The sequence below is a fragment of the Littorina saxatilis genome, linkage group LG12 (genome assembly GCF_037325665.1).
Source record: "Littorina saxatilis isolate snail1 linkage group LG12, US_GU_Lsax_2.0, whole genome shotgun sequence".
Lineage (NCBI taxonomy): Eukaryota > Metazoa > Mollusca > Gastropoda > Littorinimorpha > Littorinidae > Littorina > Littorina saxatilis.
In genome coordinates, this window is record NC_090256.1 from 16,279,615 (window position 1) to 16,307,516 (window position 27,902).

The 27,902-nt window shown below is 42.7% G+C and overlaps 2 protein-coding genes across 2 annotated transcripts; both read left to right on the plus strand.

Moving 5' to 3' along the window:
- Positions 1 to 634: 634 nt before the first annotated feature.
- On the plus strand, positions 635 to 18,118 carry LOC138981358 (alpha-adducin-like). The gene is made up of 8 exons (XM_070354251.1): positions 635 to 743; positions 9,309 to 9,420; positions 11,127 to 11,375; positions 11,822 to 11,970; positions 13,852 to 14,082; positions 15,287 to 15,430; positions 17,614 to 17,712; positions 17,942 to 18,118. Exons 2-8 carry the CDS (start codon positions 9,357 to 9,359, stop codon positions 18,101 to 18,103), a joined length of 1,098 nt encoding a protein of 365 aa, XP_070210352.1. The 5' UTR covers positions 635 to 743; positions 9,309 to 9,356; the 3' UTR covers positions 18,104 to 18,118.
- On the plus strand, positions 18,109 to 27,435 carry LOC138983035 (protein hu-li tai shao-like). Its single transcript, XM_070356438.1, has 9 exons — positions 18,109 to 18,288; positions 18,336 to 18,740; positions 20,149 to 20,291; positions 22,872 to 23,001; positions 24,192 to 24,308; positions 24,897 to 24,989; positions 25,381 to 25,564; positions 26,945 to 27,040; positions 27,392 to 27,435. The coding sequence occupies exons 1-9, from the start codon at positions 18,109 to 18,111 to the stop codon at positions 27,433 to 27,435; spliced, it is 1,392 nt and encodes a 463-aa protein (XP_070212539.1).
- Positions 27,436 to 27,902: the final 467 nt, after the last annotated feature.

Consider the following 27,902-nt stretch of genomic DNA (forward strand, 5'->3'; position numbering starts at 1 on the left):
ACAGACAGACAGACAGACACACACACACACATACACCACGACCCTCGTCTCGATTCCCCCTCTTTGTTAAAACATTTAGTCAAAACTTGACTAAATGTAAAAAGTAAAGAGAAGAGTGAGAGAGAGATGTGTAGAAGTCCGAGTTTTCCGTTACGACAACAGTGCTATTTCAATGACTGAAACATTGCAATGCCGGTAACTTTCATGCACGTCAAATACATCATGTTTGTATGCGTTTTAAATTGCAAGTAATAAAATAAAATACAAGTATGTACGAGAAAGCGTAAAAGTACTAATTTACTCATTTGTTTATCGTTTTGTTTCATCACTCAGACGTTGATTATCATAATGCCACCTTATGCTTATCAGTTTCTGTCTGCTAACCCGCGGACATTGGATGACGTCACATGACATTATATCCATTTCCTGTGATTACCCTCCATGGACAACTTTCCCCTTAACGTAAAAATGTATTGCTGTGTTAAGATTTGTTAAAATATGAAAGAGATTTGAAGATATAAAGGTTCATTCTATACTGTGAAGAATTCTCTCACAATTTGATTGATGATTCATTTTGCAGCAAGCAAAAAAGGCTTACTCTCCGTAGGCGGAGTTTCATACGAAAGAACAGCAATTTTGTATTCTTCCTGTCATTTGCATAGCGTATTAGGAAGCCCGACGAGGATCTGGGTCAGGCTGAATCCTCTTGAACAACAGGCGTTATTTTCGTTTTAACGGCCTAGGTAAGTACAATTTGTGATCATTAATTGCACGCTTTATTAATGCCATCCAGTTACTGTGCATGTTCCCGTAACTAACCGGCTTCGTTGTTTGATAGAATGCGGAAGAGGTGAATCAGACATTGCTGCTGTCTGCTACTTCATTATGTTTGCCACCGGTCATCCGTTTTCAAGCAGTGTGCATGTGTTATGTGCCTGCCTTGCCATAAGCTGTTCATAATCGGCGAAGTTTCTACAAAATCGCTGCAAAGTGTAACGTAGATCTTGAATATTTCTGGCGGATTTGGACTTGTGGCGCGGGGGCCGCCATCTTTGAACTGAATCGCCTTCGCCGCCGCAGGTGTGTAGAGTGTTCGAGGGTAGCGTAGGGCACTTCAGCCGAGCATCGGCATGCAGCAACCCTGCCTGCGTTGGTTTACGTTTATGCTTCGGAGATGTTCAACAAAATAGGGCATCCTTAGTGGATGATATTTTGCAGTTTGTAGAAGACATGAGCCAAGATTTATAAATATATTTAGTCGCGAAACAGTTTTCCCTATCTTGCCGGTGTACCATTCTGCACTAACGCTACGAGTACACGATCTATAAGTTTTGACTGGAATTTCACACAGAACATACAACACGAAATGGGCGTTAACCTCCCTTGATTCACTCTGCAAGGAACAAGATACAGCAAATATGTATTAATTGTTGCAACTACTGAACATGAAATGCTAAATACTGCAAATTCGTTTTGATATAAGCTTATAATTATGTTGTCACTTCACTGCTTTATCAGGAAACCACCTATTGCATAGATCTGCATTCAGTGATTCACACTCCAGTAGTAGTAATGTTTCTGCTGTTGAGGGTGAGTGTGTGTGGTGGTGGAGGGTCATCAAGGACAAGGTATGCAATACTGCTTTCGCTACCCATTCGAATTTCAATCAATGACAGTCACTCACAGACTCAATCATGACGCATCTAGGACTAACTAGGGCTTAGAAAATTATAAATCAGTCTTCTTTTAAGTCAAATGTGTGTAATAGACCCTATCGGTATTCCAAGCTCTCGTAATCTCTCGCAAACTTCAGAGCATAGCAAAGCATGCGGTACAGCGATCTCACGCGAGCTGCACAAGCCAAGGTTCGAAGTTCTCGCGATGTTCAAAGCATAACAAAGAGCGTGTCTCGCGAGAGCTGCTCAGATACCGAAAAGGTCTATTACTATAATGTATCTTTTTGTCATCATTTCTTACTGCCAAGAAGATTGATCCCCCCAGCCCCCCAAAAAGATTTTCCCATATTTCACAATGACAAAGTGGTGCTTTGTTCATGAATCATGAGTGATGAGAAATTTAGATGAAACAGCTGCAGTTCTTATTATGTGAACTTGACTAACAGGTAACATGGAAGAAGGATTAGAACAGGCATCCAGTGTTTATTGGGTTAATGGTTATCTTCCTCACGTTACACAAAGTTTTGCGAGTGTATACAGGAGTCATCAGTGAAGCTGGTTTTAAAGATTAATCATTTAATGCGAGCCCTGCATGCATGCTGCAGCTTATGTGACTCACACCAAGTACAGAGTGTCTGCTATTGATTTTATTGATGTCAGCTCTCAAAGTAGAGACAGACTTGCCCAGCATGCTTTTTTTTCCCCAGCACCATGTCATGCTTTTTTTGTAGGCTACAGTGCTAGGTAAAGAAATAGGCTGTGATTTCAGATGGAAATTTATACACAGTAGAACTAGAATACTGTATGTAAGCTACAGTATCAATAGGAGAGTGTGTTTGCTTTGAGTCTGAATAGTTTATGATTGGAGGCCAGGTTCAAAATCTTTTTTTCTCTTGTTCAGCAGTGTTTATCAGAAGCATTCATAAGGCCTATAAAAAAAAAAGGTGTGGTAACGGTAACCCGACTTACCCTATTTTTTGGGGCCGACCCTATAACTTTTTATTACATTTGTCAAAAAAATACACACAAAAAACAAGTAAATGAGTGCAGAAAACGCAGCGAAAGCGCCCGAGTCGTACACTTATTTCCCTGTCAAGTAGGTTTAATTTGTACACATTAGAAAAAAAAGTAAAAATAAAAAAAAAAGTGATTGCCTACTTTCCTACCCTATTTTTTTGTTGCTATGTTACCGCAACCACATCTATTATTTTTTTTGGCCTAATTGACAATTGTAAGGCACAACTTCCATTTCAGCTGACAGGTTTTGATTTGGCATGCGAATAAGCAGACAATAGAAAATGATCTTAAAGTACATATAAAATAAAATTAATCTTTAAAACTATAAGTTATAACTGTGTCAACATGTAGGCATTCATATGGTATCTGTAGCTTTCTATAGCTGGTGAAATACTACACTGAGAGTGAGATAACTGTGTCAACATGTAGGCATTCATATGGTATCTATAGCTTTCTATAGCTGGTGAAATACTTCACTGAGAGTGAGATAACTGTGTCAACATGTAGGCATATATAGTATCGATAGCTTTCTATAGCTGGTGAAATAATGCACTGAGAGTGAGATAACTGTGTCAACATGTAGGCATTCATATGGTATCTATAGCTTTCTATACCTGGTGAAATACTACACTGAGAGTGAGAGCACCATACAAGTGCTGTTTGTAGATGTGCATGGTCTGTATCGGAAATGAAGTTTAACTTTAAACTTTCAATATCATCTCCTCCAGCTCAGCTGTTCCCGGCAAATGTCACACAACGATCATTGGGTTGTTCGTGTTCAAGGTCAAGATCGTAGGGGATGGGTTAGAACATGGTGAATCTATTTCCTGAGTGGTTTGACTTTTCACAATGAAACCTGCTTGATCACAAAGCTATGTTGACTGGCAGGATGTGGTCACATGAAGTGTATGCTATTGTACTGTGTAGAAGAATATTGTTCAGTTCAGATAGTTTTATGTGTATGCTATTGTAGAAGATTATTGTCTAGTTCAGACAGTTGATAATTATCTCAAGTAAGAATACCATTGGCTGATTGTAAATGCAGTGTTGTTTTATTTCTGAACTAAGTGTGATGCTGTGATATTTCATGAGTGAAGCTCTCATGTTATTTTTGAGCTTTGCAAGCAGAAGAGAAGCAATATTTAGAAACAGTCCTACTCCTACAAAACATGAAACTAAAAGCATTTGTGTTTAAGTTCAATTTAAAATTGTGCGAGTTGAAAAAAAAAGTACTTGAGATATTACATGTGATGTACTGTACTATAAAAGCATTGCACATAATTTCTCAGAAGTGTCAAAGACTCAAACTTTTTGTCATGGTGTTATATACGAGGGCCCCAAAGGGTTTAAAATCGTGATCGTGATTGGCGTTTTTTGACCTTTCTGTGACCGTGATTGCCGAAATTTCTGTGATCGTGATGGGACTTTGCCCGTGATCCGTGATGGCAAAAAAAATCAAGTCTCGTGATCGTGATCGTCATTTGTTTTCGTGATCGTGATGGGCATTATTGCAAAGCATTTTATTTTCAACGTACATTTTTTCATGGCTGTATCACTCTATGATCCTCTATTCGTCAAGGTGTTTGTGATCGTGAAAACAAAAATCAAGGTAACTGTGATCGTGAAAGCTAAAATTCCCGTGATCGTGATGATACCCCCCCTTTGGGGCCCTCATATACATGTAGGCTGTAATATATTTTAAGGATGAAAACTCATAATTATATTGCTCAGTCATGGCTTGTCAACTTCCAAATTCTTGTGTCTTTTTGACAAAAAAGATTGCCCAGTACAATGATATGATTTCACTGTTAACCCTTAAGCTGGTTGTCGCGACATGTCGCGCTACTTTACGTATACTGTCTCCTGGTTGTCACGACATATGTCGCGCTACTGGCTCAGTCTGTTTGGTCGGTTCCGATTACCTCCCATGGATGCGAAAACCTATATGACCGTTTTTCTTTATTTTTCTCTCTGTTAATTCACCAGTGGCAATGTGACATGTGTTACACTTACAGAATTGCACCAGTGTAAGGGTTAAGTCTTAAGACACCAGTTTTTATATCGCTAAAGTGTATAATCTTTCGTTCAGCATCCATGTTTTTCAGTGATGGAAAGATTATTATTCAGTCCGAGGATACTCACCATTTATGGGGGGGGGGGGGGGGGGGGGGGGTGAATTAGGTGTGGCTGTGGTCAGACATAAACTTAGTTGTTTAATGCACTCCGACTCACTCCTGTCTGGCTCTGACATTTTATCTTTGAAAGATCAAGCAGTTGAAGAGGTTGATGCCTCTCATTTCCTCTCAACAACTTAAGCTGTTGCTCAAAAGAATGCAAGGAATTCATACTAGTTCCTTTTCCTGTGTACAGCAAGTGACATATTCAATAGACTGGGTTAATGAGAGATGTTGACATTATCAAGCACCTGGACCAAGACTAACTTTTGCCCAGTCCAGCTGGACTAACTTTTGCCCAGTCTACCCAGGTGTGCTGTAGATAGGTGTGTAGAGTCCAGCAGAGGCCACCAGCAGTGCTGTATCAGGTGCAGGCTGACAGTGATTTCTGTGCAGGCAGTGCCACTGATGCCCTATCTACATGATACATCTCTCTGTGGGCCAGGCTCACCTCGGATCCACTTACACTGCTAGTGCTGTAGCACGGAGGGCAGGGCGGGGGCTCTCATCTTTCTCTCTCCAGTGTTGGTGTTGCCACACAGAATGGGGCCTCTTTGCCCCCTGCTTGCAATCTGGTCTTCTGGCACACTCTTTGTTGACTCTTTATACACAGATTAGAGGAAGGGGAGGGCTGAAGAAAAAGATGTTATTGTGCCCAACAACAGACACTATAATTGCACCAGTGTTAATCATACTCAGAGGGCCACATTAAGTTGTAGTATAGTACTAGTAGTCTCTCTCTCACAGTCTGAAGAAGACCTTTCTTAGAGTTGTGAAAAGAACTGAATTAATCTATTTTAGAATTGTGTTTTTTTTCTCCTTTTGTTGTTCTTTCATTTTGTTAGTTTTCTAGAATGGATTTTGTGCTGGTAGTGTTAAGGTTTTCTTCACTTATGACCAGATAATACAAAAATTGCAAACCTTGTTTGAACGCAGGTGGGTTTGGTGTCACTCTAAGTTATAAAGAAGCCTGGTTGATGACTGATTAAATCACATATACAAAAGACGGATGACTTTTTCAACTGCAGCAAAGTAGCTGATTTAAAGCAACGGTTGAGAAACACTTCCCTCTATGTCAGTCATGGCGCTAGTATTTTTTCAAACCGGTACGCACACTTTTATGATGAGGCCTAAAAAAAAAATAGGTGTGGTTACGGTAACCCGACCTACCCTATTTTTAGGGGCCGATCCTATAACTTTTTATTACATTTGTCAAAAAAACAAAAAAACAAAAAACCGAGTGCAAAAAACGCAATGAAAGCGAAAGCGCCCGTGTTGCACACTTATTTCCCTGTCAAGTAGGTTTAATTTGTACACATTAGAAAAAAAGGTAAAAAAAAAAAAAGTGATTGCCTACCTACCTACCCTATTTTTTTTGGCTATGTTACCGTAACCACACCTATTATTTTTTTTGGCCTGATGCAAAAAAAACGGTAGGCTGGTCATTGGAACCAGTAAGAGTCCAACTCAGAGTACTGGATTTGTTGTTTTACCAGCGGGGGAAAAAAAGGTAGTTTTAAAAACCAACCGGTAGGTCATACCGGCAGCCAATTTTGTTCCGGTTCTTCAACCGATAATTACCACTGTGGGATACCAGGAAATGAAAGGGCAGATGAGCTGGCAAAAGAAGGAGCCGTGGAAGACCAACCTGAAAACAGTGTCAGCTTTAGTGAGCAGAAGACAATCATCAAGGCATTGATGAGGCCAAGGACAAACAGAGATGACTACCACACAATGTCCAGAGAGCAGCAAGTCAACCTCATCAGGCTGCGTACTGGCCACAACAGGCTCAATGCTCACATGAACCGAAAGTTCAAGCTGGCGCCATCACCAACCTGTGCCTGCGGTCAAGAGGACCAAACAGCGGAACACATCTTACAGCGATGTCCCTTACTAGATGAGGAACGAAAAGAAGTGTGGCCGTCACCAACTCCCTTGCAGACCAAACTATACGGCAGTCGACAGGAGTTGGAGAAAACGACAACATTTATCACCAGTGCTGGACTGATTGTGTAACCTCTGCGAACGCCAAGAAGAAGAAGAAGATTACCGCTTAACGCCAATACTGTGTGTTGTTTGTACGTTTGACATTTCACTGGCATAAAATTAAAACAAACTATTACAAGGACAAACACAGTCACAGTGTTCTTTTTTCTTTTGAACAGTGCAGAGAAGACTGGGAGCTTGTTTGAAGAGAGATGTGTTTTGCACATGTCTGTGAATGTACAATGCTAAATGCAGAGGAAAAAGCGCATTCACTCCAGTGTAGTGAGGAAAAAGAAGAAAAAAGTTAGTTACACACATTGATACTGACTCACAGGCCCTATACACGGTGAAGAGGAGAGCAAATAACACCTCGCAGCCTTGTGTCCTTGTTCTAGACATAAAACTCAGAGGACAGGCCTGGTGTCAGTGTGACACAATGAGTGAAAGGTGGGGACTAAGTTATGCGACTCTGAGTGGGGCTCACACATAACCCACTCTGGCTTCAATCAATCAATCAATATGAGGCTTATATCGCGCGTATTCCGTGGATACAGTTCTAAGCGCAGGGATTTATTTTTTTAATTTTTAAAAAATGTTATGCAATTTATATCGCGCACATATTCAAGGCGCAGGGATTTATTTATGCCGTGTGAGATGGAATTTGTTTACACAATACATCACGCATTCACATCGGCCAGCAGATCGCAGCCATTTCGGCGCATATCCTACTTTTCGCGGCCTATTATTCCAAGTCACACGGGTATTTTGGTGGACATTTTTATCTATGCCTGTACAATTTTGCCAGGAAAGACCCTTTTGTCAATCGTGGGGTCTTTAACGTGCACACCCCAATGTAGTGTACACGAAGGGACCTCGGTTTTTCGTCTCATCCGAAAGACTAGCACTTGAACCCACCACCTAGGTTAGGAAAGGGGGGGGGGGGGGGGGGGAAATTGCTAACGCCCTGACCCAGGGTCGAACTCGCAACCTCTCGCTTCCGAGCGCAAGTGCGTTACCACTCGGCCACCCAGTCCTTCATGTCACCTCTGAGTGAAACTTCATGTCACCTCTGTCTGCTGGCTGAGTGAAACTTCATGTCACCTCTGTCTGAGTCAGTCAGTATCTGTGCTGTCTAGTAAATTGACTTTACTGTGGTGTGTTCTGTCCTTGAGAGTGTACCGGGCAAAAGGAGAATACCTTTATCTAGTGCTCTGCGCTCCAGTGATTTCCAGCCGTTACACTTGGGTGATTTGAGGAATGACCATGAAAAGGTCTGCCTTGGTTGATTTTTTCCCCCTGCTTTGGATTATGATTTGTTCGAAGATTCGTTAATACATTTTTTTTGTAGTCTGCTAAGTAACCTGTTGTCACCGTCTTTATATGTATTTGACTTTGAGATTCACATTTTTTTTTTGAGTTAGAAAGTGGCTCAGGCACTTCGATTTTGCCGCTCACTAAAGCATGACCAGTACCAAGTTGTTTGGGTCAGCACAAATCTCATTGAAATGGGGGCTGTATATTTGTTCTTCTGCCTATGTGTCTCTTCTGAGAGTCTGTAGTGCTCTTATGTCTGGAACAGACAATTGGTGCAAGATTGACCAAGTTAAGTGGGGAAGTTAGGTAGTTGAAGTTTTGCTGGAGTTCACAAATGGCAGAGCAAATGGAGATACACTTTTACCTTGGATCATGATTTTTGGGTGGATGTTGGACTTGGATTAAACCATGACGTGTGTGAGCTGACTGTTGTGCTTCACATGTTGACTTACAGTTCCACTAAGACAACACTGACAGATATTACTGCATTGTGAATGTGACCTGAATTGAACTGGACCTGGTCTCAGTGTGCCCTGTGTGGGGATTTGGATCCCTGGGTGCAGTTTGGTTCCGGCAGGCTTGGTCCACAAATGGTCATATTTCACATGCAATTGTGTGACAAGATTTGCTCTGACTGTGAGCTCCCCCATCTTTGTTGTTGACTCACTCGCAGGCCATAGAGACAACTAACGATGCCAATTTTTGCTGTTGTCATTTGCCATCTCATACTGTTTTAGGCAAGTTTAAGGTTCGCTCCCACATTTTGCAACTCATGTGAATGCCAAAAATAACTAATACCATGAGAGAAATATCACAATGATACAAGTAGAACACAGTGTTTCATGCAGTCATTGTGCACCACACACTGAACAAAACACTATGCAATTGCAAAGCAGATTATTTTACCAGCAAGATGAGGAAAGAATTTGTGGGTGTGTGATTATTAATAGTGGCCTACATGTGTGATGACTAGAGTATGAAAGAGGTGTGTTTTATCAGCAGGTGTAAGTCGATGTCTACATGTGTGTTTTACCAGAAGGTGCAAGTTGATACCTACAGGTGTGTTTTACCAGCAGGTGTAAGTCGATGCTTACAGAGTTTTACCAGAAGGTGCAAGTTGATACCTGTGTTTGTGTTGCAGGGCGTGGAAGGGAGGTTGGAGCGGGAGTGGCAGACACTGACCAAGGCAATGAGTGACAGTGCCCACTTGAATGGGCCCGCCAGCCCATCGGGAAAATTTATTGATTCCATAGGTGAGTACACGTCGTCACAATTAATAGTATAATTGGGATCATACACTTTTTGACTCCCCTGAGAAATCAGTGATTACCAGTGTAATGTCTTTATGGCCGGCTGGCCCGCAGGCCGGCTATCTGTCTGTCTGTGAACACAAAAAATGAACAGCTCTGTCTGTGAACACAAAAAATGAACGTTGAGCTGTTCTCAGATGTTTTTAAAGCTAAATCTTTGACACTACACACTTCTAGGGTTGGATGACCTCCCAGTGTCAAGTCTGGTTGACCCTTGTCAATGTTCCGGGTCGAGTGCGGGTCATAAGTTAAAAGTTATTCTTTTTTTTTGAACGTTTTGCACAGGACATGGTTGAATTGCCCAGTAAAATTTAAGTGAGTTTACATTTGATTGGTAAAATTATTTTATTTATCACTGTATATCTGTGATGATAACTGCTGTCATTTCACATTTGAGAACCACTCGTTCAGGTTTGAAGAAGAAGCCCCCCGCGGGTTAGGGGGAAGAATTTACCCGATGCTCCCCAGCATGTCGTAAAAGGCGACTAAGGGATTCTGTTTCTCCTTTTACCCTTGTTAAGTGTTTCTTGTATAGAATATAGTCAATTTTTGTAAAGATTTTAGTCAAGCAGTATGTAAGAAATGTTAAGTCCTTTGTACTGGAAACTTGCATTCTCCCAGTAAGGTAATATATTGTACTACGTTGCAAGCCCCTGGAGCAAATTTTTGATTAGTACTTTTGTGAACAAGAAACAATCGACAAGTAGCTCTATCCCATCTCCCCCCTTCCCCCGTCACGATATAACCTTCGTGGTTGAAAACGACGTTAAACACCAAATAAAGAAAGGCTTGAAGGAGATACCACAGCAGGTGTATCCTTCTAGTGTTTCCAGGTTGCTGTGTTACACAAAAACAACTGTGCACACAAGCAAACTCAACAAGTTTTTGCAAGCGCAACAGTTTATACATGTCTCAATATGTGGCAGATGTCTATGCAAATGAAGAATTCTAGCTACACAGAGGTTTTAGAACAAGAGATAATTTATGCAAAACATTTGACAGAAGACTTGAATATGATCATTTGTTCGTTGATGATGCTGTCTGTACCTGTGAGCCTTTACAGCTCTCATACTATTCCTTGGTGACGATGCGCAGAACCTGAGTACAGACGCAACCTGCACCTGTCCGACTGTACAGCTCTCATTCTATTATTCCTTGGTGATGTTGAGGGGTGGGGATATAGCTCTGTTGGTAGCGGCGCTGGCTTCAAAACCAGGTGTCGTTATCGGTGTTGGCTGGATCCCCACATTTGGCGAGGGATTTATTTTTCAGAGTCAACTTTTTGCTGACCCTCCTTGGGGGCCGAAAACCCCCGTGTGCTTGCATACGCACATTAAAGATCCCAAGCTCTCAGCAAGAGTCACAGGGCTGGGAAACATGAATACATGCATGCAGAAAGTATTGGGTAGTGCCTTGCTGTATGGCAGCTCACTTGTCCCAGTGACAAAGGAGCCAGAATTTCCATGGGGGTGACTTCCCAGGACTAAATAAAATCTTATCCTTATCGTTGTCCAGACCCAGAGGACCTTGAATACTGACGCAACCTGTACCTGTCAGACTTTACAGCTCTCATACTTTTATTCCTCGGTCTCTGATACTGTTATTCCTTGGTGACACTGTACATTCTATTATTCCTGTGTGATGTCCAGACCCAGAAGACCCGGAGTACCGCCGCAACCTGCAGCGCCCGGCGGAAGTGAAGGAGGACATGAAGCAGATGGAGGGCCGGTCGCGCGTGTCGGTGGTGCTCAACTCCCAGGCCTTCAAGGAGGAGCTGGAGACCATCGTCAATGAGCAGATCCGTCAGGGGGGACCCGCCTCCCTCTTCGCGCTCCAACAGATCTCAGACCTCCTCGGACCCTCAGCCAGGGGAGCCGGCGGCTCCTCTTTCGCCAGATGTATGTACACTGTTCTCATGCTGAAGCACAGCTTTTTTTCGAAAGGGTTTTATATGTAAAGTTTGGTTAATATGATCTGATTAAATTGTAGAAGGGATTGTTTTGGGGTAGTCTATACATCAGTATTACTCAAAAGGTGGGAATACTAGCACCCGTTATTCATCGCTCATTAGGTGATAGTAACCAAGCCTAATAGCCGTACGTTTACTCCAACACAGAAAAAGCTGTCAGATGCAATCTACTATCAAGACTGGTACAACTTATTGTTTGACAGGTGTTTTTTTTTTATAGTTTTGGTTTTTACTTATAAAATATTTGGAAATGCCAGGAAAAAGCTGACTGCATTTTCGCCTGTTTATTGTACTTGCGCTCTGAAGTGATGTTTAAATGAATTTATGTTTAATTTTTATAGTTCTGAATCTTGGACTGTGTATTGCGTGTTGCAGCTTCGCCAGTCATTCCAATCAACGACATCCGAGGGGTGGAGACGTTCGGCTACACCAAGCAGGAGAAGGTGTTGCGATGCAAGCTGGCGGCCGCCTACCGTCTGGTGGACCTCTCTGGATGGACACATGGCATCTACAACCACATCAGTGTGAGTTACTGGCAGTGTTTTCAACCTGCTTTTGCTGGCATGCTGATGTTCGACCTGATCGGTACCACGTTTTTGATAGGGGAGAGTACATGAAGTAATGTCCTTTATTATTCAGTGCTTATCATGACAGTTCATAGTGTTTGTGTGTATGTATGTGATTGGGCTAATCTTGACAGTTCATAGTGTTTGTGTGTATGTATGTTATTGGGCTAATCTTGACAGTTCATAGTGTTTGTGTGTATATGTTATTGGGCTAATCTTGACAGTTCATAGTGTTTGTGTGTATGTATGTGATCGGGCTAACCCCTCTCCTTTATCAACCCCTCTCTGTAAATTTAATCTCCACCATCCTCTCCTGTGGTAGAAAAAAGGAAAAGAAACAGATGCAAAGAGTCAGACACGCAAGACAATATTAGAGACAGTGGGGCGTCTCCTGTGGTAAAGAAAAGGAAAAGAAACAGATGTAAAGAATCGGACATGCAAGACAGTATTAAAGACAGAGGGGCGTGCTTGAAACATGAGGATTGAGAAAAGGTGGTGCAGTGCATTGTGTTTGTGCTGCATAGGCAGTAGGATTTGGGCCACATAGCTTCCAGCGGTTCAGCCCATGACTCTGATAGAGAGGGCCCCATTATCAGGCAGTGTGACCTTTGCAAGGGCAATCCACTTGATACATCCTGGCTGCAGTGTCGTGTGACCCAGCTCTGAGCCGCTAGTGCACACCCCTCCCCTCCTTGACCCCCCTTCACCCACTCCCCTTTCTGCTGTGTGTATGGGTGAAGAGACATGTCAAAACCACTCTTTCCTTGGCTGCTCTTCCCCCTTCCTCATTGTTTTAGTCTGGTTTTGTTTGTTTTGTGTTCAGGACTGGTGTGTGAATGCTTGTGCTGGGAGGGGATGGGGTTGGTATTATGCGTTGGCAGTAATTAGCCTAATAAGTCATTTGTTCCTGTAAACTGAGTGCTGGGCGTGGTAGAAATATTCTGCGGAAGTAGGCCAAAGAAGAAAATCATAAACAGTTACTGTCTAAGTGTGTATTTGTCTGTCCCAAACAGTAAATGTAAGCTTGTTATAATATTTACATTTCTGATTTTCTCATCCAAACATTATGTATTAGAATGACTAAATCCAAAAACAAAGAGACTGCCAACGTTCCAAACTTCAGAATAAAAAAACAAGAAAGGTTTCAGAGAGACTGTTACTCTTGACAGATTTCATCCCAGCCTAACCCTCACACAAAAACAAATAGAAAATACTGGGTTTTTTTCTTCATGTTTCATTAATATGTAAGCGCCTAGGGCTATATCTAGATTAGGCGCATAAAAATGATCACAATAATAATAATAATAATAATGTTACATGTAGCCTGATATTACTATAAAATGAATCATCCTCCATTCTCGTATTTGGATTCTGGTCTCGAATGTCTTTTCAAGAAATGTTCAGTATTTTATTTCAGTCAAAGCTGTCTCTAACAACCATGCAAGGGATGGACCAAATGGGTCATCATAGACAGATGGTGGCTTTGGACAGGTGTATTGTAAGGAAGAAAGGTGTATTGTATAGGAAAACATTGTTAGGGATCCTTTGCAGTGTTGTTCCCAGACATTGACAACAGTAGATTCAAAATATCGGTCAATATGTCCGGGCTACAAACAAATTGTCAAAAGGTATTCAACGTGTTAAAGCTATTGGAAATTCAACCAGCGTGGTCAGAAAAATGCGACGGATCAATTAAGTATGCTTAAATGACTGAAGACCAAGGCCTGGGAACAACACTGTCTTAGGGGTAGGCAGGAGGTCCTTATTGAATGGTGTTGTCCAGGGCAGATTGGATTTTATTAGGAGCTAAACGTTTGAGATCTCAGTGTGATGTTCCAGGCGCGGCTGAGTCAGGAGCATGAGCAGTTCCTGGTCAACCCGTTCGGCATGCTGTACCCAGAGATCACGGCCAGTACGCTGGCCAAGGTGGACGTGCGAGGCGAGGTGGTGGACTGCGGGACCACTGGGCTGGGCATCAACAAGGCGGCCTTCACCCTGCACTCCGCCATCCACCAGGCCCGGCCCGACATCCGCTGCATCATCCACCTGCACACGCCCTCTGCCGTCGCTGTCAGTCTCACCCTTCACTCTTTTACTGTAGACTACAATACCTTAGTATTTTATCGTCTCTCTCTGTAATATTTTATCATTTATCTCTCTCTGTAATATTTTATCATTTCTCTCTCTCTCTCTCTTTCTCTCTCTCTCTCTCTCTCTCTCTCTCTCTCTCTCTCTCTCTCTCTCTATTTATATATATGTATATATATATATATATATATATATATATATATATACCGAGCAACAAAAGAAATACGAAAAAATTCGTCATTGTTTGATTAACAAATTCTCCAACAATTATAGAGTTAGAATTGTTAAACCACAAAAGTTTGAAGGCATGTTTGACCTTGCATTTGTGTGATTATTTTGATGCTGTGACTGTTTTAACACACGGGACAAGCAGGTTTAACGTTAAACACATAATGCGCTCTCGCAGCACGTGCAAGTGGAGCAGGAGAAATTAGATCTGTGAGATGTGTTCCCTAATGCATTAGCAACCAAAAGAAACCATGGCACGCTTGCTGCCAGTCTCACTTTTGAAACAGCCAGGATTCCGAGATTGACACCACCAAAATGCCAGGTCGATTTAAGCTGGGGATGATCCAGAAGCGCTAGCATGTGCTTTAAACATGCATATGTCAACAGTCTATCACCTTCAGCAATGTTCTGTTGACATTGGAAGCACTGCAGTTATGCAACGCGGTGAATTATTCGCATTACCCCAATAAGACAAGATCGCATTTTCCTGCCACAACGTCTTCGAGATAGATTCAATACAGCCACTGACACTACCGGGAACATCATTGGAAGCCACCAGTGTCCGATCAGTGGCCAGAGAGCGCGATGAAGACTGACTGAGCGAGACCTCCAAAACTTCGTTAATGTTAAACCTGCTTGTCCTGTGTGTTGAAACAGTCGCAGCATCAACATAATCACACAACAGTTAGGTCAAACATGCCTTTATCAAACTTTTGTGGTTTGATAATTCTAACTCTATAATTGTTCGAGATTTTGTCAATCAAACATTGCAGAATTTTTTCGCGTTTCTTTTGTTGCTCGGTATTCAGTTTGTGGTTGCAGCAATTCAGTTTGTGGTTAGAGCATGCGATACATGCTTAATTGTACTGGTTAAAATAACATTTTATGAAATGAAGTAAAATGTTCAAAATAAGAAAATATTTTGAAAATACTTATCTCGCTACTATCTAATTGACAGGTGTCGGCCACCAAACAAGGGTTGCTGCCCATGTCACAGGAGGCGTTGCTATGCGGCAAAGTGAGTTACCATGACTACCGGGGGATCCTGGTGGACCAGGAGGAGCGGGACCAGCTGGCCCGGAGTCTGGGGCCCTTCAACAAGGTACAGCACACCCCGTTTTGCCCCATCATGTTTATTACCTTATTATCCCATTGCTTCAACAAGGTGACAAACACCCCATTACCTTTTTCACCATCATGTTTATTACCTTATTATCCCATTGCTTCAACAAGGTGACAAACACCCCATTACCTTTTTCACCATCATGTTTATTACCTTATTATCCCATTGCTTCAACAAGGTGACAAACACCCCATTACCTTTTTCACCATCATGTTTATTACCTTATTATCCCATTGCTTCAACAAGGTAACAAACACCCCATTACCTTTTTCACCATCATGTTTATTACCTTATCCCATTGCTTCAACAAGGTAACAAACACCCCATTACCTTTTTCACCATCATGTTTATTACCTTATCCCATTGCTTCAACAAGGTAACAAACACCCCATTACCTTTTTCACCATCATGTTTATTACCTTATCCCATTGCTTACCCTCCTCCCCCCCCGTGGGTTAGGGGGAGTCCCATATTGGTTGGGACGAGAAAAAATTTACCCGATGCTCCCCAGCATGTCGTAAGAGGCGACTAACGGATTCTGTTTCTCCTTTTACCCTTGTTAAGTGTTTCTTGAATAGAATATAGTCAATGTTTGTAAAGATTTTAGTCAAGCAGTATGTAAGAAATGTTAAGTCCTTTGTACTGGAAACTTGCATTCTCCCAGTAAGGTCATATATTGTACTACGTTGCAAGCCCCTGGAGCAAATTTTTGATTAGTGCTTTTGTGAACAAGAAACAATTGACAAGTGGCTCTATCCCATCACCCCCCTTCCCTCCGTCGCGATATAACCTTGAACGGTTGAAAACGACGTTAAACACCAAATAAAGAAAGAAAGATCCCATTGCTTCAACAAGGTAACAAACACCCCATTACCTTTTGTCCCATCATGTTTATTACCTTATTATCCCATTGCTTCAACAAGGTGACAAACACCCCATCAGGTTTATTACCGTATTTGACGGACTACAAGCCGCGACTTTAAAAAAAATAAAATCGCATTGCGGCTTATAAAAAGATGCGGCTAAAACGTTACCTAAACTTGAATAGCATTCACCTAATGAAAGTCGCCGCGGATTTTCATTTCGCTGGATTAGCGATTACCGGTACTTTATTAGCTCTCTACTCAAGACACTGCGCTTTTCTCTTTCTTTCGCGAATCTTCGTTTGTCAACAAGTCATCGTGATAAGATAGCGTACAGAGAAACACCGGATGTATCAGGATCTCGCGTGTGCGAGATTTCGTTTTTTTGTGTCTTGCGATAGTTGGAGGAGCGAGAGCCGCCATGTTGTGTTTTCGTCTGCTCGAAATGTGCGCAAAAGTCGTAAATCATCCCAAAAAAGCTTATTCCGGGCGGGACTACATGTGTGTGTTGGTTACAAATTGTGTGTGTGATATTTTTCTTCAAACTTTTTCACTTTTCTTCTTTGTTTCACTTGTTTATTCTCGGAGCCGATTTCACCAAATACCGTACTTTCGTGTGCCTGGTTGTTTTGATTGATTGACACGATCTGATTTATATTTTTTTCGACGGCGGCTAATATAGTGACGCGGCCTATACGTGGCTCGTCCCAATTTTTTTTTTTAAGTCGGGGGTGCGGCTTATGAAACGGTGCGTCTTGTAATCCGTCAAATACGGTACCTTATTATCCCATTGCTTCAACAAGGTAACACACACCCCATCATGTTTAGTACCTTATTATCCCATTGCTTCAACAAGGTGCCAAACACCTCAACTGCTGCTTTTTCCATATTACTTTATTGTCCCATTGCTGGCAAATTTGGGTCGCTTCCTCCCAGTGGAAAGAGTCGCGCTACCAAGGTGTGTGTGCGTGTTTATGTTTAATCAGCCACCTACACTTATGGCAGGACATGGATACCGTCTCAGAGTCTTTAAACTTGCAGTGGGTTTGATAGCAAGTTTAGGTTAATGGCTGCAGATATTTGTAACAATGGGTTGTTTATGTGTGTGCATGAACAGACACTAGAAATAGCTCAGCCATGTTTTTTCTGTGTTTTTTGTGTTCTTTTCTGTGTGTTTGTATTTGTCTTTAGGTTATCAGAATGAAATTCAAGTGTTAGTAAAAGTGATTTGAGCTCTTTGTGATAGGAAGAAAGAAGCAGGTAGAAGTTCATGTGTTCATGAGACAAACCATGTTGCAGGTGATGTTTCTGCGTAACCACGGGGTGGTAGCATGCGGTGAGACAATAGAGGAGGCTTTCCATTATGCCTTCAACGTCATGGCGGCTACAGACGCTCAGGTGGGTGGCATCGAACTAGCAAGCGCTAGGGTGGAACATGCCCGCTTGATTAGTACTAAATGCCTTGCTGGAAATCTCTTGACCAAACATTTTCTGACTGAGTTGAAGTGATAATGTTTGATTTAATGTTTAATTCAGAACCTGTCTTGTTTTATTATTAAAACGTTAGCAGTCTAGTTCAGATGTTGTTCCCTCACACAATGTAGAGATGTTTGTTACTGTGTTACAGGTGAAAGCCATGCCGGTGGGGCTGGATAACCTGGTTCAGATGTTGTACAATGTTGAGGTGTTTGTTGCTGTGTTACAGGTGAAAGCCATGCCGGTGGGGCTGGATAACCAGGATCAGATGTTGTACAATGTTGAGGTGTTTGTTGGTGTGTGTTACAGGTGAAAGCCATGCCGGTGGTGCTGGATAACCTGGTTCAGATGTTGTACAATGTTGAGGTGTTTGTTGCTGTGTTACAGGTGAAAGCCATGCTGGTGGGGCTGGATAATCTGGTTCAGATGTTGTACAATGTTGAGGTGTTTGTTGCTGTGTTACAGGTGAAAGCCATGCCGGTGGGGCTGGATAACCTGGTTCAGATGTTGTACAATGTTGAGGTGTTTGTTGCTGTGTGTTACAGGTGAAAGCCATGCCGGTGGGGCTGGATAACCTGGTTCAGATGTTGTACAATGTTGAGGTGTTTGTTGCTGTGTTACAGGTGAAAGCCATGCCGGTGGGGCTGGATAATCTGGTTCAGATGTTGTACAATGTTGAGGTGTTTGTTGCTGTGTTACAGGTGAAAGCCATGTCAGTGGGGTTGGATAACCTGGTTCAGATGTTGTACAATGTTGAGGTGTTTGTTGCTGTGTTACAGGTGAAAGCCATGCCGGTGGGGCTGGATAACCTGGTTCTGGTGGACGAGGAAACACAGGAGCGAACCTTCAAGGTTGGAAGCCAGGGAGGCGGTGGCGCGGACACCTCGGGCCGCAAGTACAGGTGTGGGGAGCTGGAGTGGGAGGCTCTCATGCGCACCTTGGACAACTCTGTATGTACCCCTTCTCCTCTCATCACAATGATTGTACACTGTATTGTAATAATGACAACATAGTGACCTCTCATCACAATGATTGTACACTGTATTGTAATAATGACAACATAGTGACCTCTCATCACAATGATTGTACACTGTATTGTAATAATGACAACATAGTGACCTCTCATCACAACGATTGTACACTGTATTGTAATAATGACAACATAGTGACCTCTCATCACGACCGGCACGGTTGGCCTAGTGATAAGGCGTTCGCCCTGTGATCGGGAGGTCGTGGGTTCGAACCCCGGCCGGGTCATACCTAAGACTTTAAAATTGGCAATTTAGTGGCTGCTCCGTCTGGCATCATGGGGTTAGTGTTAGGACTGGTTGGTCCGGTGTCAGAATAATGTGACTGGGTGAGACATGAAGCCTGTGCTGCGACTTCTGTCTTGTGTGCGGCGCACGTTAAATGTCAAAGCAGCACCGCCCTGATATGGCCCTTCGTGGTCGGCTGGGCGTTAAACAAACAAACAAACAAACCTCTCATCACAACGATTGTACACTGTATTGTAATAATGACAACATAGTGACCTCTCATCACAACGATTGTACACTTTATTGTAATAATGACAACATAGTGACCTCTCATCACAACGATTGTACACTGTATTGTAATAATGACAACATAGTGACCTCTCATCACAACGATTGTACACTGTATTGTAATAATGACAACATAGTGACCTTTTATCGCATTTATTGTGAACTTTATTGCAATAATGACAACATAGTGACTTCTGGTTCGCTGCTATTAGCTTTTGGAAGCAGGGAAGGGTTATCTCTGAACTTTAGCGCAGTAACTTCCAGGAGGTTTTTCTGCTGCAATCTAAGCCTCTCAATTTGCATAACTTGCTCTTTTAAAGTCATTTGCATTGCCATTCAAGTAATGAAATGAACTGTACAGTTGCATATTATTTACATGGTTTTATTATAAAAAAAATCATTGGCATGACCATTTTTGTCTTTATCTATCATTATTTTCTCTCAAAATGGTCATGCAAATGTTTTCCTTATAAACCATGTAAGCTTTGAATGTACAACACTGTGAAGTTCAAAAGTACTGCAGGGACGATGAGTCTTTGATGGTGTGGATAGTCTTACAAATTTATGTCATGATGTCACAGCCATAGTGCTGCCTTGGGCAAGGACAAGATTCTGGAGGGGGAATCCTGTTTTGATAAGAAAGGCAATTTGCTAGAGGTATGAGGATATTATCTTATTTATGTTGAGTCACTGCTTGATATCACAGTGATCCAGGGACAGAGTTGATTGGTTGATCCACAGCAGATTGAATGCTTGATGAATACCGGCGAGGCGTAGCGAGTTTGCTGATGGGTGTGATGTTGTGGTTTGACAGGGCTTCAGAACGGGCCACATCTACAAACAGCCGCTGATGAAGCAGGAGAAGAAAGAGCGAGCCAACAGCGACGTGGAGCTCCCCCCCACCTCCAGCTCCTTCACATACGTCTTTGACGGGGACTACGAACACTCCAAATATGTGTCAGTAGCTTATTCCATCATTTGGTGTATTGTAGATAGTTCCCATAGTTTGACAGGGACTATGAGCACTCCAAATATGTGTCAGTAGCTTATTCCATAATTTGGTCTATTATAGATTGTTCTGACACTGCATACTCAACATGACCTGGGTACACTTGACTACCAAGTTAGGCATAAGACATAAGATCATTTATTGTCCATACAATTAATTACAATAGATGGAAAAGCGTGGTTCATCTGCTCTTAAAACAACCAAAACAACATATGACAACAACCTTAAAAAACAAAAATAAGAACAATAAAACATACGAAGTAAGAACACCCAAGTTGCAGTATAGATTGTAGCACCATGCCTGTCACATTCACAGATAGGCCACTCGTATTCCATAGAGATAACGTGGGCTGGGGGGATAGAAACAAGTTTATTCAGTGTGTGAAGATATAACTGATGGACATTGTATATTTTCTGTCCGGTTGAATAGAGAGCACTTTGACCTTGGACTTTGTGCAAAGTGTTGGGGATGTGACAGACTCAAGTTGTTTGTTGAGTCCAGTGAAAATGTTGACGAGTATGATTGGTTTGGGCTCAAGGGTTTAGTAGCTGGTTTGGGTCAGCAGACCTGTTTACCCTCCCGGATTGTCCGGAATTATTACGGATTTGGGGTCTAAATTCCGGTATTACGGAATACTACCGAAAATTCCGGAAATTCCGGTCGAGAGAACCTTTTTCGTGCGTGAAAATTCGAAGTCGAAATTGTGGTAGTCACCAGGACTGTGATTTCAAGGCTGACCGAAACAGCCTTTTCTGCGCATGTGCATAGCAAGGTATTTGTCGGATTCCGCGGATTTGAGGTCGACATTGGTCCGAAGGGTAATATAAGGCCGATCTCTGTGGGGACGAAATGCCAACCAAAAAAGCGAAAGTTGTACAGAAATATCGGCAAAACTATTAAGTCAAGTGGCGGTGTCTGGTGAAGTGTAAGAAGAGCGAACCACATTCATTTTGGTGATCAACTTGAGATGAGTGCAACAACAAAGCCAGTCAAGTCAGTTACGAGTCACGTCGCGGCACGTGTCCCGAGGTTAGACGCAGCACTGTTTTAACAAAATGCAGTACACAAATGAACATGGAAACAAACAAAAACACGAAATTATGTTTGGCAAAGCATGAGCCTGCTTCGCATCGAGTTTATTTGACCTAGGTCTCTACTTCCACAGAATCTCTCAGACCTGCGAACCGATCTCTCACTACGGTCAGTCGCGCCAGAGACATAGACTGATAGAGATGTAGGAGTCTATGGTCGCGCTCATCAGTTACTTGGCTGTTGCCGAAATTCAAGTCTTTCTGAGCCTAAAACTGATCTCCATTAATATTTCTCCAATATATAGCAAAGATCACAGTTCTTTGAATCGAAAAACTTACAACAAAAATAATGTTTAAATGAAATAAACGAATCGGTCCTCTAAAATTAAAGGTAGCTTCTGGAGAGAGTTATTATGACTGGTTTTAATGCAGGATGTCTGATGTGACAGAATGTAGCCTAAGGTGGTTTTGTTCACAGTCATGCATCTTCAAGTGACTGTAACTAATCCAAGGGCGGAGGGGTGGGGGTGGGGGATGTTACAGGGGTTCCGGACCCCCCCCCCCCCCCCCCTTGCTAAAGACATTTAATTTCTGTCTGTGAAATTGTTGTTGTCGGGAGCAGATCTATATCAATGAAGATAAATTGCCATTATTTAATACTAACTTTAAAAGAAATAATGAGCGGCTGCTGACACCAATTTATCATGTTTAAAATCAAGGACAAGCTACAAATTGTTAATAAAATAGCTAAAATTCTTCAGCCAGACCCCCCCAACCCCTGGACCCCAGGTTGTACCCCCCCCCCCCCCCCCCCAGCTCTCTTGCTCCTACTGTGGAGTTTTGTTTTTTTAGATAAAGTAAACTTGTCTTAGTTAACTTGCATATTATATATCAGGTGTCGTGTGTTTGTGTGTGTGTGTGTCATCGAGCTTCTGTGTGTGTAGTACAAAACTGTTAAACATGGTTCAGGTTATCAATTTTGTACTTGTTTTGCATGGTAGCGCGCGAATAAACGTGTCGTTTAATCGTTTTCGAGCTGGTTTATGGTTGATAAAAAGATTACTCAAAGATGCCTCAAATTACGGAAAAGTACCAGCTGCATTCCTGATTTTCATTTGGGGGGGTAAACAGGTCTGGGTCAGGGAGCTCAGTGGTTAAAGCACTGGACTTGTGATCCTCCTTGGACCACAGGTTCCAATCCACACCACCATGGGCTTGGGTCAATTTTATGCGATGACTTAACATACAGTATTCATATCCCACCCCTGTGTCAAGACTGTGCTATGTAAAAGACCATGATCATTCTGCCAGAAGTGCAGGTGGCTGTTTACACAGAAACAAGCTAACACCTGGGTATCCCGACTCTTGTTGCTGCTAGCTTTCCACTGGGAAGGAGTGACTCAAATTTCTGAGGAATGGGATGATAAAGTATGAAATGAAGTGCAAAAAGTGAAGTGAAAGTGTGGTGTATGTGAGAGATGTGTGGCTTGTTGCAGGTCCCCGATCAAAATGGCCATGGAGAGACAGAAGCAGGCGTACAAGGCTGGCTGGCTAACGTCGCCCAACACCTACAAGAAGACAGAGATTGAAGAGATCGGCACCACCACACCCAAGAAAATCACCAAGGTGGGCGGTCACAGAAAGAACATTATTTTAGTCTGTGTTTTACATGATACAATGATAGGTGTTGTGAAGGATTGGAAGTAGCGTGTAGTTCTATGTTGTTCCTGGACAAGTCTCCTATCTGTGTTGTGCTTAGCTTTACTTTTCTGTATTGGGGGAGTCCAATTAGTAGAGCAAAATGACTTGATCAATGTGTGTGGCTTGATCAATGTGGCGTTGTGTGTGAGACTTGATGAATGTGGCGTTGTGTGTGTGACTTGATCAATGTGGCATTGTGTGTGACTTGATCAATGTGGCGTTGTGTGTGTGACTTGATCAATGTGGCATTGTGTGTGTGACTTGATCAATGTGGCATTGTGTGTGACTTGATCAATGTGGCGTTGTGTGTGTGACTTGATCAATGTAGCGTTGTGTGTGTGACTTGATCAATGTGGCGTTGTGTGTGTGACTTGATCAATGTGGCGTTGTGTGTGTGACTTGATCAATGGGGCGTGTGTTTACAGTGGGTGACATAACTTGTCATTGTGGCGTTGTGTGTTTACAGTGGGTGACATAACTTGTCATTGTGGCGTGGGTGACATAACTTGTCATTGTGGCGTTGTGTGTTTACAGTGGGTGACATAACTTGTCATTGTGGCGTTGTGTGTTTACAGTGGGTGACATAACTTGTCATTGTGGCGTGGGTGACATAACTTGTCATTGTGGCGTTGTGTGTTTACAGTGGGTGACATAACTTGTCATTGTGGCGTTGTGTGTTTACAGTGGGTGACATAACTTGTCATTGTGGTGTTGTGTGTTTACAGTGGGTGACATAACTTGTCATTGTGGCGTTGTGTGTTTACAGTGGGTGACATAACTTGTCATTGTGGCGTGTGTTTACAGTGGGTGACATAAATTGTCATTGTGGCGTTGTGTGTTTACAGTGGGTGACATAACTTGTCATTGTGACGTTGTGTGTTTACAGTGGGTGACATAACTTGTCATTGTGGCGTTGTGTGTTTACAGTGGGTGACATAACGTGTCATTGTGGCGTTGTGTGTTTACAGTGGGTGACATAACGTGTCATTGTGGCGTTGTGTGTTTACAGTGGGTGACATAACTTGTCATTGTGGCGTGGGTGACATAACTTGTCATTGTGGTGTGTGTTTACAGTGGGTGACATAACTTGTCATTGTGGCGTTGTGTGTTTACAGTGGGTGACGGACGGAGAGAATCCTCAGCACAGGTCGACGGCCATCAAGGTGGAAACCCCAAACCAGTTCGCACCACAGGGGGTCAACCCAAAAGAGTTCAAGCAGAAACAGAAAAGTGTAAGTCCGTCGTGTTTTGCTCTCACCTACCTACAAGCAGAAACAGAAAAGTGTAAGTCCGTTGTGTTTTGCTCTCGCCTATCCACAAGCAGAAACAGAAAAGTGAAAGTCCGTCGTGTTTTGCTCTCGCCTACCTACAAGCAGAAACAGAAAAGTGTAAATCTGTTGTGTTTTGCTCTCACCTATCTACAAGCAGAAACAGAAAAGTGTAAATCCGTTGTGTTTTGCTCATCTATCTACAAGCAGAAACAGAAAAGTGTAAATCCGTTGTGTTTTGCTCTCACCTATCTACAAGCTGAAACAGAAAAGTGTAAGTCCGTTGTGTTTTGCTCTCGCCTACCTACAAGGCTGTCGCTTTTCTCACAAGTTGTGGATTGATGTGAAATGTAAACCTGAGAAACCAAGAAACTTGCTCATGTTTGTGTCCGTGTGCATTATTTTGTATGTAATTTTTAAAGATTTTTTTCCATTACAATAAAGCAGTAGCATGAAAGGTGATATGTGCAGTGTGTGTGTGTTGCAGATATTACAACAAGGCAGTAGCATGAAAGAAGAAAGACTACTATATGTGCAATGTGTGTGTTTCAGATAAGGAAAGACTACTACGAGGAAAAAGTATCAGCCGGCCCCCAGTCCAAGATCCTGGAAGGAATTTCGTGGGATGAAGCGTCCAAGATGAAGGTACGTGACCTGTTCACTTGTGTCCTGGCCATACAGCAACAACATTTTCTTGCCATTGTAAAACAGACAGGTCAGATCCAATATAAAAAAAATGTAGTCTATACTTACATTGGGTAGCATCGTGTATGCAGTGGAACCTCCCTTTTAACACCTCCAAGACAAGAGAAAGGCAAGTCTCAGAGAGTCTTAAAGTGGAGGTAACTTTACAGGTGACATGAATGATGAACAGAAAATCTGAAGAAACAGGTCTTGAAATGGAGGAAGTCTTACAAGGGGGGTCCCAATGTATATGGACAAAACATTTGTGTTCCCCAAAGAAGTTGTTGCTCCCTATATTTAGTAACGCCTTGCAGTCTGAAGATGACAGTACTGTGTGTGTGTGTGCGCGTAGGAGGGGGGAGACCAGACGGTGGTAGTAGGAGCAGCATCCAAGGGCATCATTCAGCGTGACCACCAGCACAACGCCGTGGTCTACCGCTCCTACTACGCAGCCAACCCCTTCGAGAACATGAGTGAGGAGGAGGTCCGCGCATACAAGATGGACGTCGAGCGACAAGATCGAGGAGAGGAACCAGGTGAGTGTGTCTGTGCGAGTAGTGTGTCTGTCTCTGTGTGAGTAGTGTGTGTGTGTGTGGGTAGGTGGATGGGTGTGAGTAGTGTGTGTGTGTGTGGATGGGTGCGTGCGTGGGCGCCTCAACCTTTAACAAGCTTCTTTCTAAAAATGTCTTTGCACTTTACAAGAAACCAGGAGCTTACCTTCAAGGTGTGTGTGTGTGTAGGGAGAGGAGAGGGGGGGGGGGGCAGGCAGGTACTTGGGATAGTTGTTGTCACTATTGGAAAGCACTACCGGTAATGAATCTCTTTGACAAACCCTGTTTAAAGATAAGTAGACATAATCTGCTGTCAGATGTACCGTATTTTACGGACAAGAAGGCGTATTTTACGGACAAGAAAGCGCAACTTTTTTTCTCAATCTTGACCCCTGCGGCTTATTGAACGGAAGCGCCCTATGTGTTGTTAAAATAGAAATCCCTGGCCAAGTTTCATCTCAGACATCAAAGAGACCGCCTGAGTACCAGTCAAACAACTTGTGATAATGCATGTTTCAGCTACTGTTACAACCCTGGCCAAGTTTCCTCTCAAGACATCAAAAAGACCGCCCCCCCATAGATAAAACTCGGTCATTGACCCCGGGGAAGAAGGTCGTGTCTGTAAACAAGGCCACCCAGCTGTCACAAAGGACCTGCCTTTGATCTCACCGCACACCAGTGTTTCTTCTCAGATATGGAAGGAGACCGACCCTCTCATAGATCATAGATAAAACTCGGTCATTGACCCCGGTGCAGGGATAGTTTCCTCTCTCAGATATGAAAGGGGAACCACTTCTCATAGCTAAAACTGGGTCATTGACCCCGGGGAAGAAGGTCCCGTCTGTCGCGGCACACACAGAGCACAAATATTTCCACTCTGTATTCTTCTTTTGATGTGCGGCTTATAGACCGGAAGCGCCTAATGTGATGTTTTTTCTCAATTTTACCACTAAAGTGGGGGTTCCGCCCTATATAACGAAGCGCCTTATAGTCCCGAAAGTACGGTATATGGATTATGCAGGAACAAATTTCTGACAAACTGAAGTTTAAAGGTTTGCTCTCCGAGTATTGAGCCGCTGACTTGTTTGCAAAATATTGAGCTGTTGAGTTGTTTGCAAAATATTGAGCTGTTGAGTTGTTTGCAAAACATTGAACCGTTGACTTGTTTGCAAAATATTGAACCGTTGACTTGTTTGCAAAACATTGAGCTGTTGACTTGTTTGCAAAATATTGAGCTGTTGACTTGTTTGCAAAACATTGAGCTGTTGACTTGTTTGCAAAACATTGAGCTGTTGACTTGTTTGCAAATCATTGAGCTGTTGACTTGTTTGCAAAACATTGAGCCCTTGACTTGTTTGGTTGCAGAAGACGCCCCAGGGCCAGACGGTCGCCTCATCTCCACAGAGGAACGCATGCACCACATCCAGCAGTCACGGGAAGATGTCCAGCACGACACTGAAGGTAGGAACTGTCCCCGTCACCCTTTTCTCTAGTGCTTCTTCCCACTCGCTAGTGGGCTCTGTCGCTGTCTTGTTTCATGTCTTCCTCTCACTCGAGGCCACGAGTTACACGTGCAAGGACTGCATGTTTCACTCTGTGAATGGCCGTCCCACAGAGATACATGGTGGGGCCTGGAAGTCACGTTGTTATTTTTGTACTTGTGATGTTGTACCACACTTTTGTGCTGTGATATCTGCGTGTTGTTTGTGAGTTGCGTCAAAGAAACTTCCTGACGCATTTGTTATCTGTGTTGTAGTTGTGATTGTGTGGAGATCACTATGTTGTGTCTTTGAGTGTTGTGATTGTGTGAAGATCACTATGTTGTGTCTTTGAGTGTTGTAGTTGTGATTGTGTGAAGATCACTATGTTGTGTCTTTGAGTGATGTAGTTGTGATTGTATGGAGATCACTGTTTTGTATCTTTGGATGTTGTAGTTGTGACATTTCCTTGGCACCATATGATTGTGATGAGTGTTGTGTTGGTGTTTTGATAGCTTGCATCAAGTATCCCCTCTGTATGACTGTATCTTTGGCATCGCGAGAGTTGAAGAGTGACCCGCTAATAAGTAATCAACCCGTCATGGTGTAGGGCAATTTCCGCTATTTGGACACACAATAACAACAGCTGTGGAATACAGATGTTACACATTAACTACAATACTCCTGAAATAATTTCTAACATTATAGTTTCTAACAGAGCCGTTCAAAGACTCACTTTCAGGCACAATTAAGCTCTTTATATGCCCTGACTTGCAAGTGTACAACCCCTAAGAGATGCCCACTGAGAAGAGCTCTGAATATTGGTGTTGGCGTAAATATGTTAG

Bases quoted from the DNA above. Each gene is read 5' to 3' on its own strand.
- LOC138981358 (XM_070354251.1), top strand. From the start codon at position 9,357: ATGAGTGACAGTGCCCACTTGAATGGGCCCGCCAGCCCATCGGGAAAA. The intron at 9,421-11,126 runs GTGAGTACACGT...TGTGATGTCCAG, and splicing joins AAAATTTATTGATTCCATAG to ACCCAGAAGACCCGGAGTAC. The intron at 17,713-17,941 runs GTGGGTGGCATC...ACTGTGTTACAG, and splicing joins TGGCGGCTACAGACGCTCAG to GTGAAAGCCATGCCGGTGGG.
- LOC138983035 (XM_070356438.1), top strand. From the start codon at position 18,109: ATGCCGGTGGTGCTGGATAACCTGGTTCAGATGTTGTACAATGTTGAG. The intron at 20,292-22,871 runs GTCAGTAGCTTA...GGCTTGTTGCAG, and splicing joins TACGAACACTCCAAATATGT to GTCCCCGATCAAAATGGCCA. The intron at 23,002-24,191 runs GTGGGCGGTCAC...GTGTGTTTACAG, and splicing joins CACCCAAGAAAATCACCAAG to TGGGTGACGGACGGAGAGAA.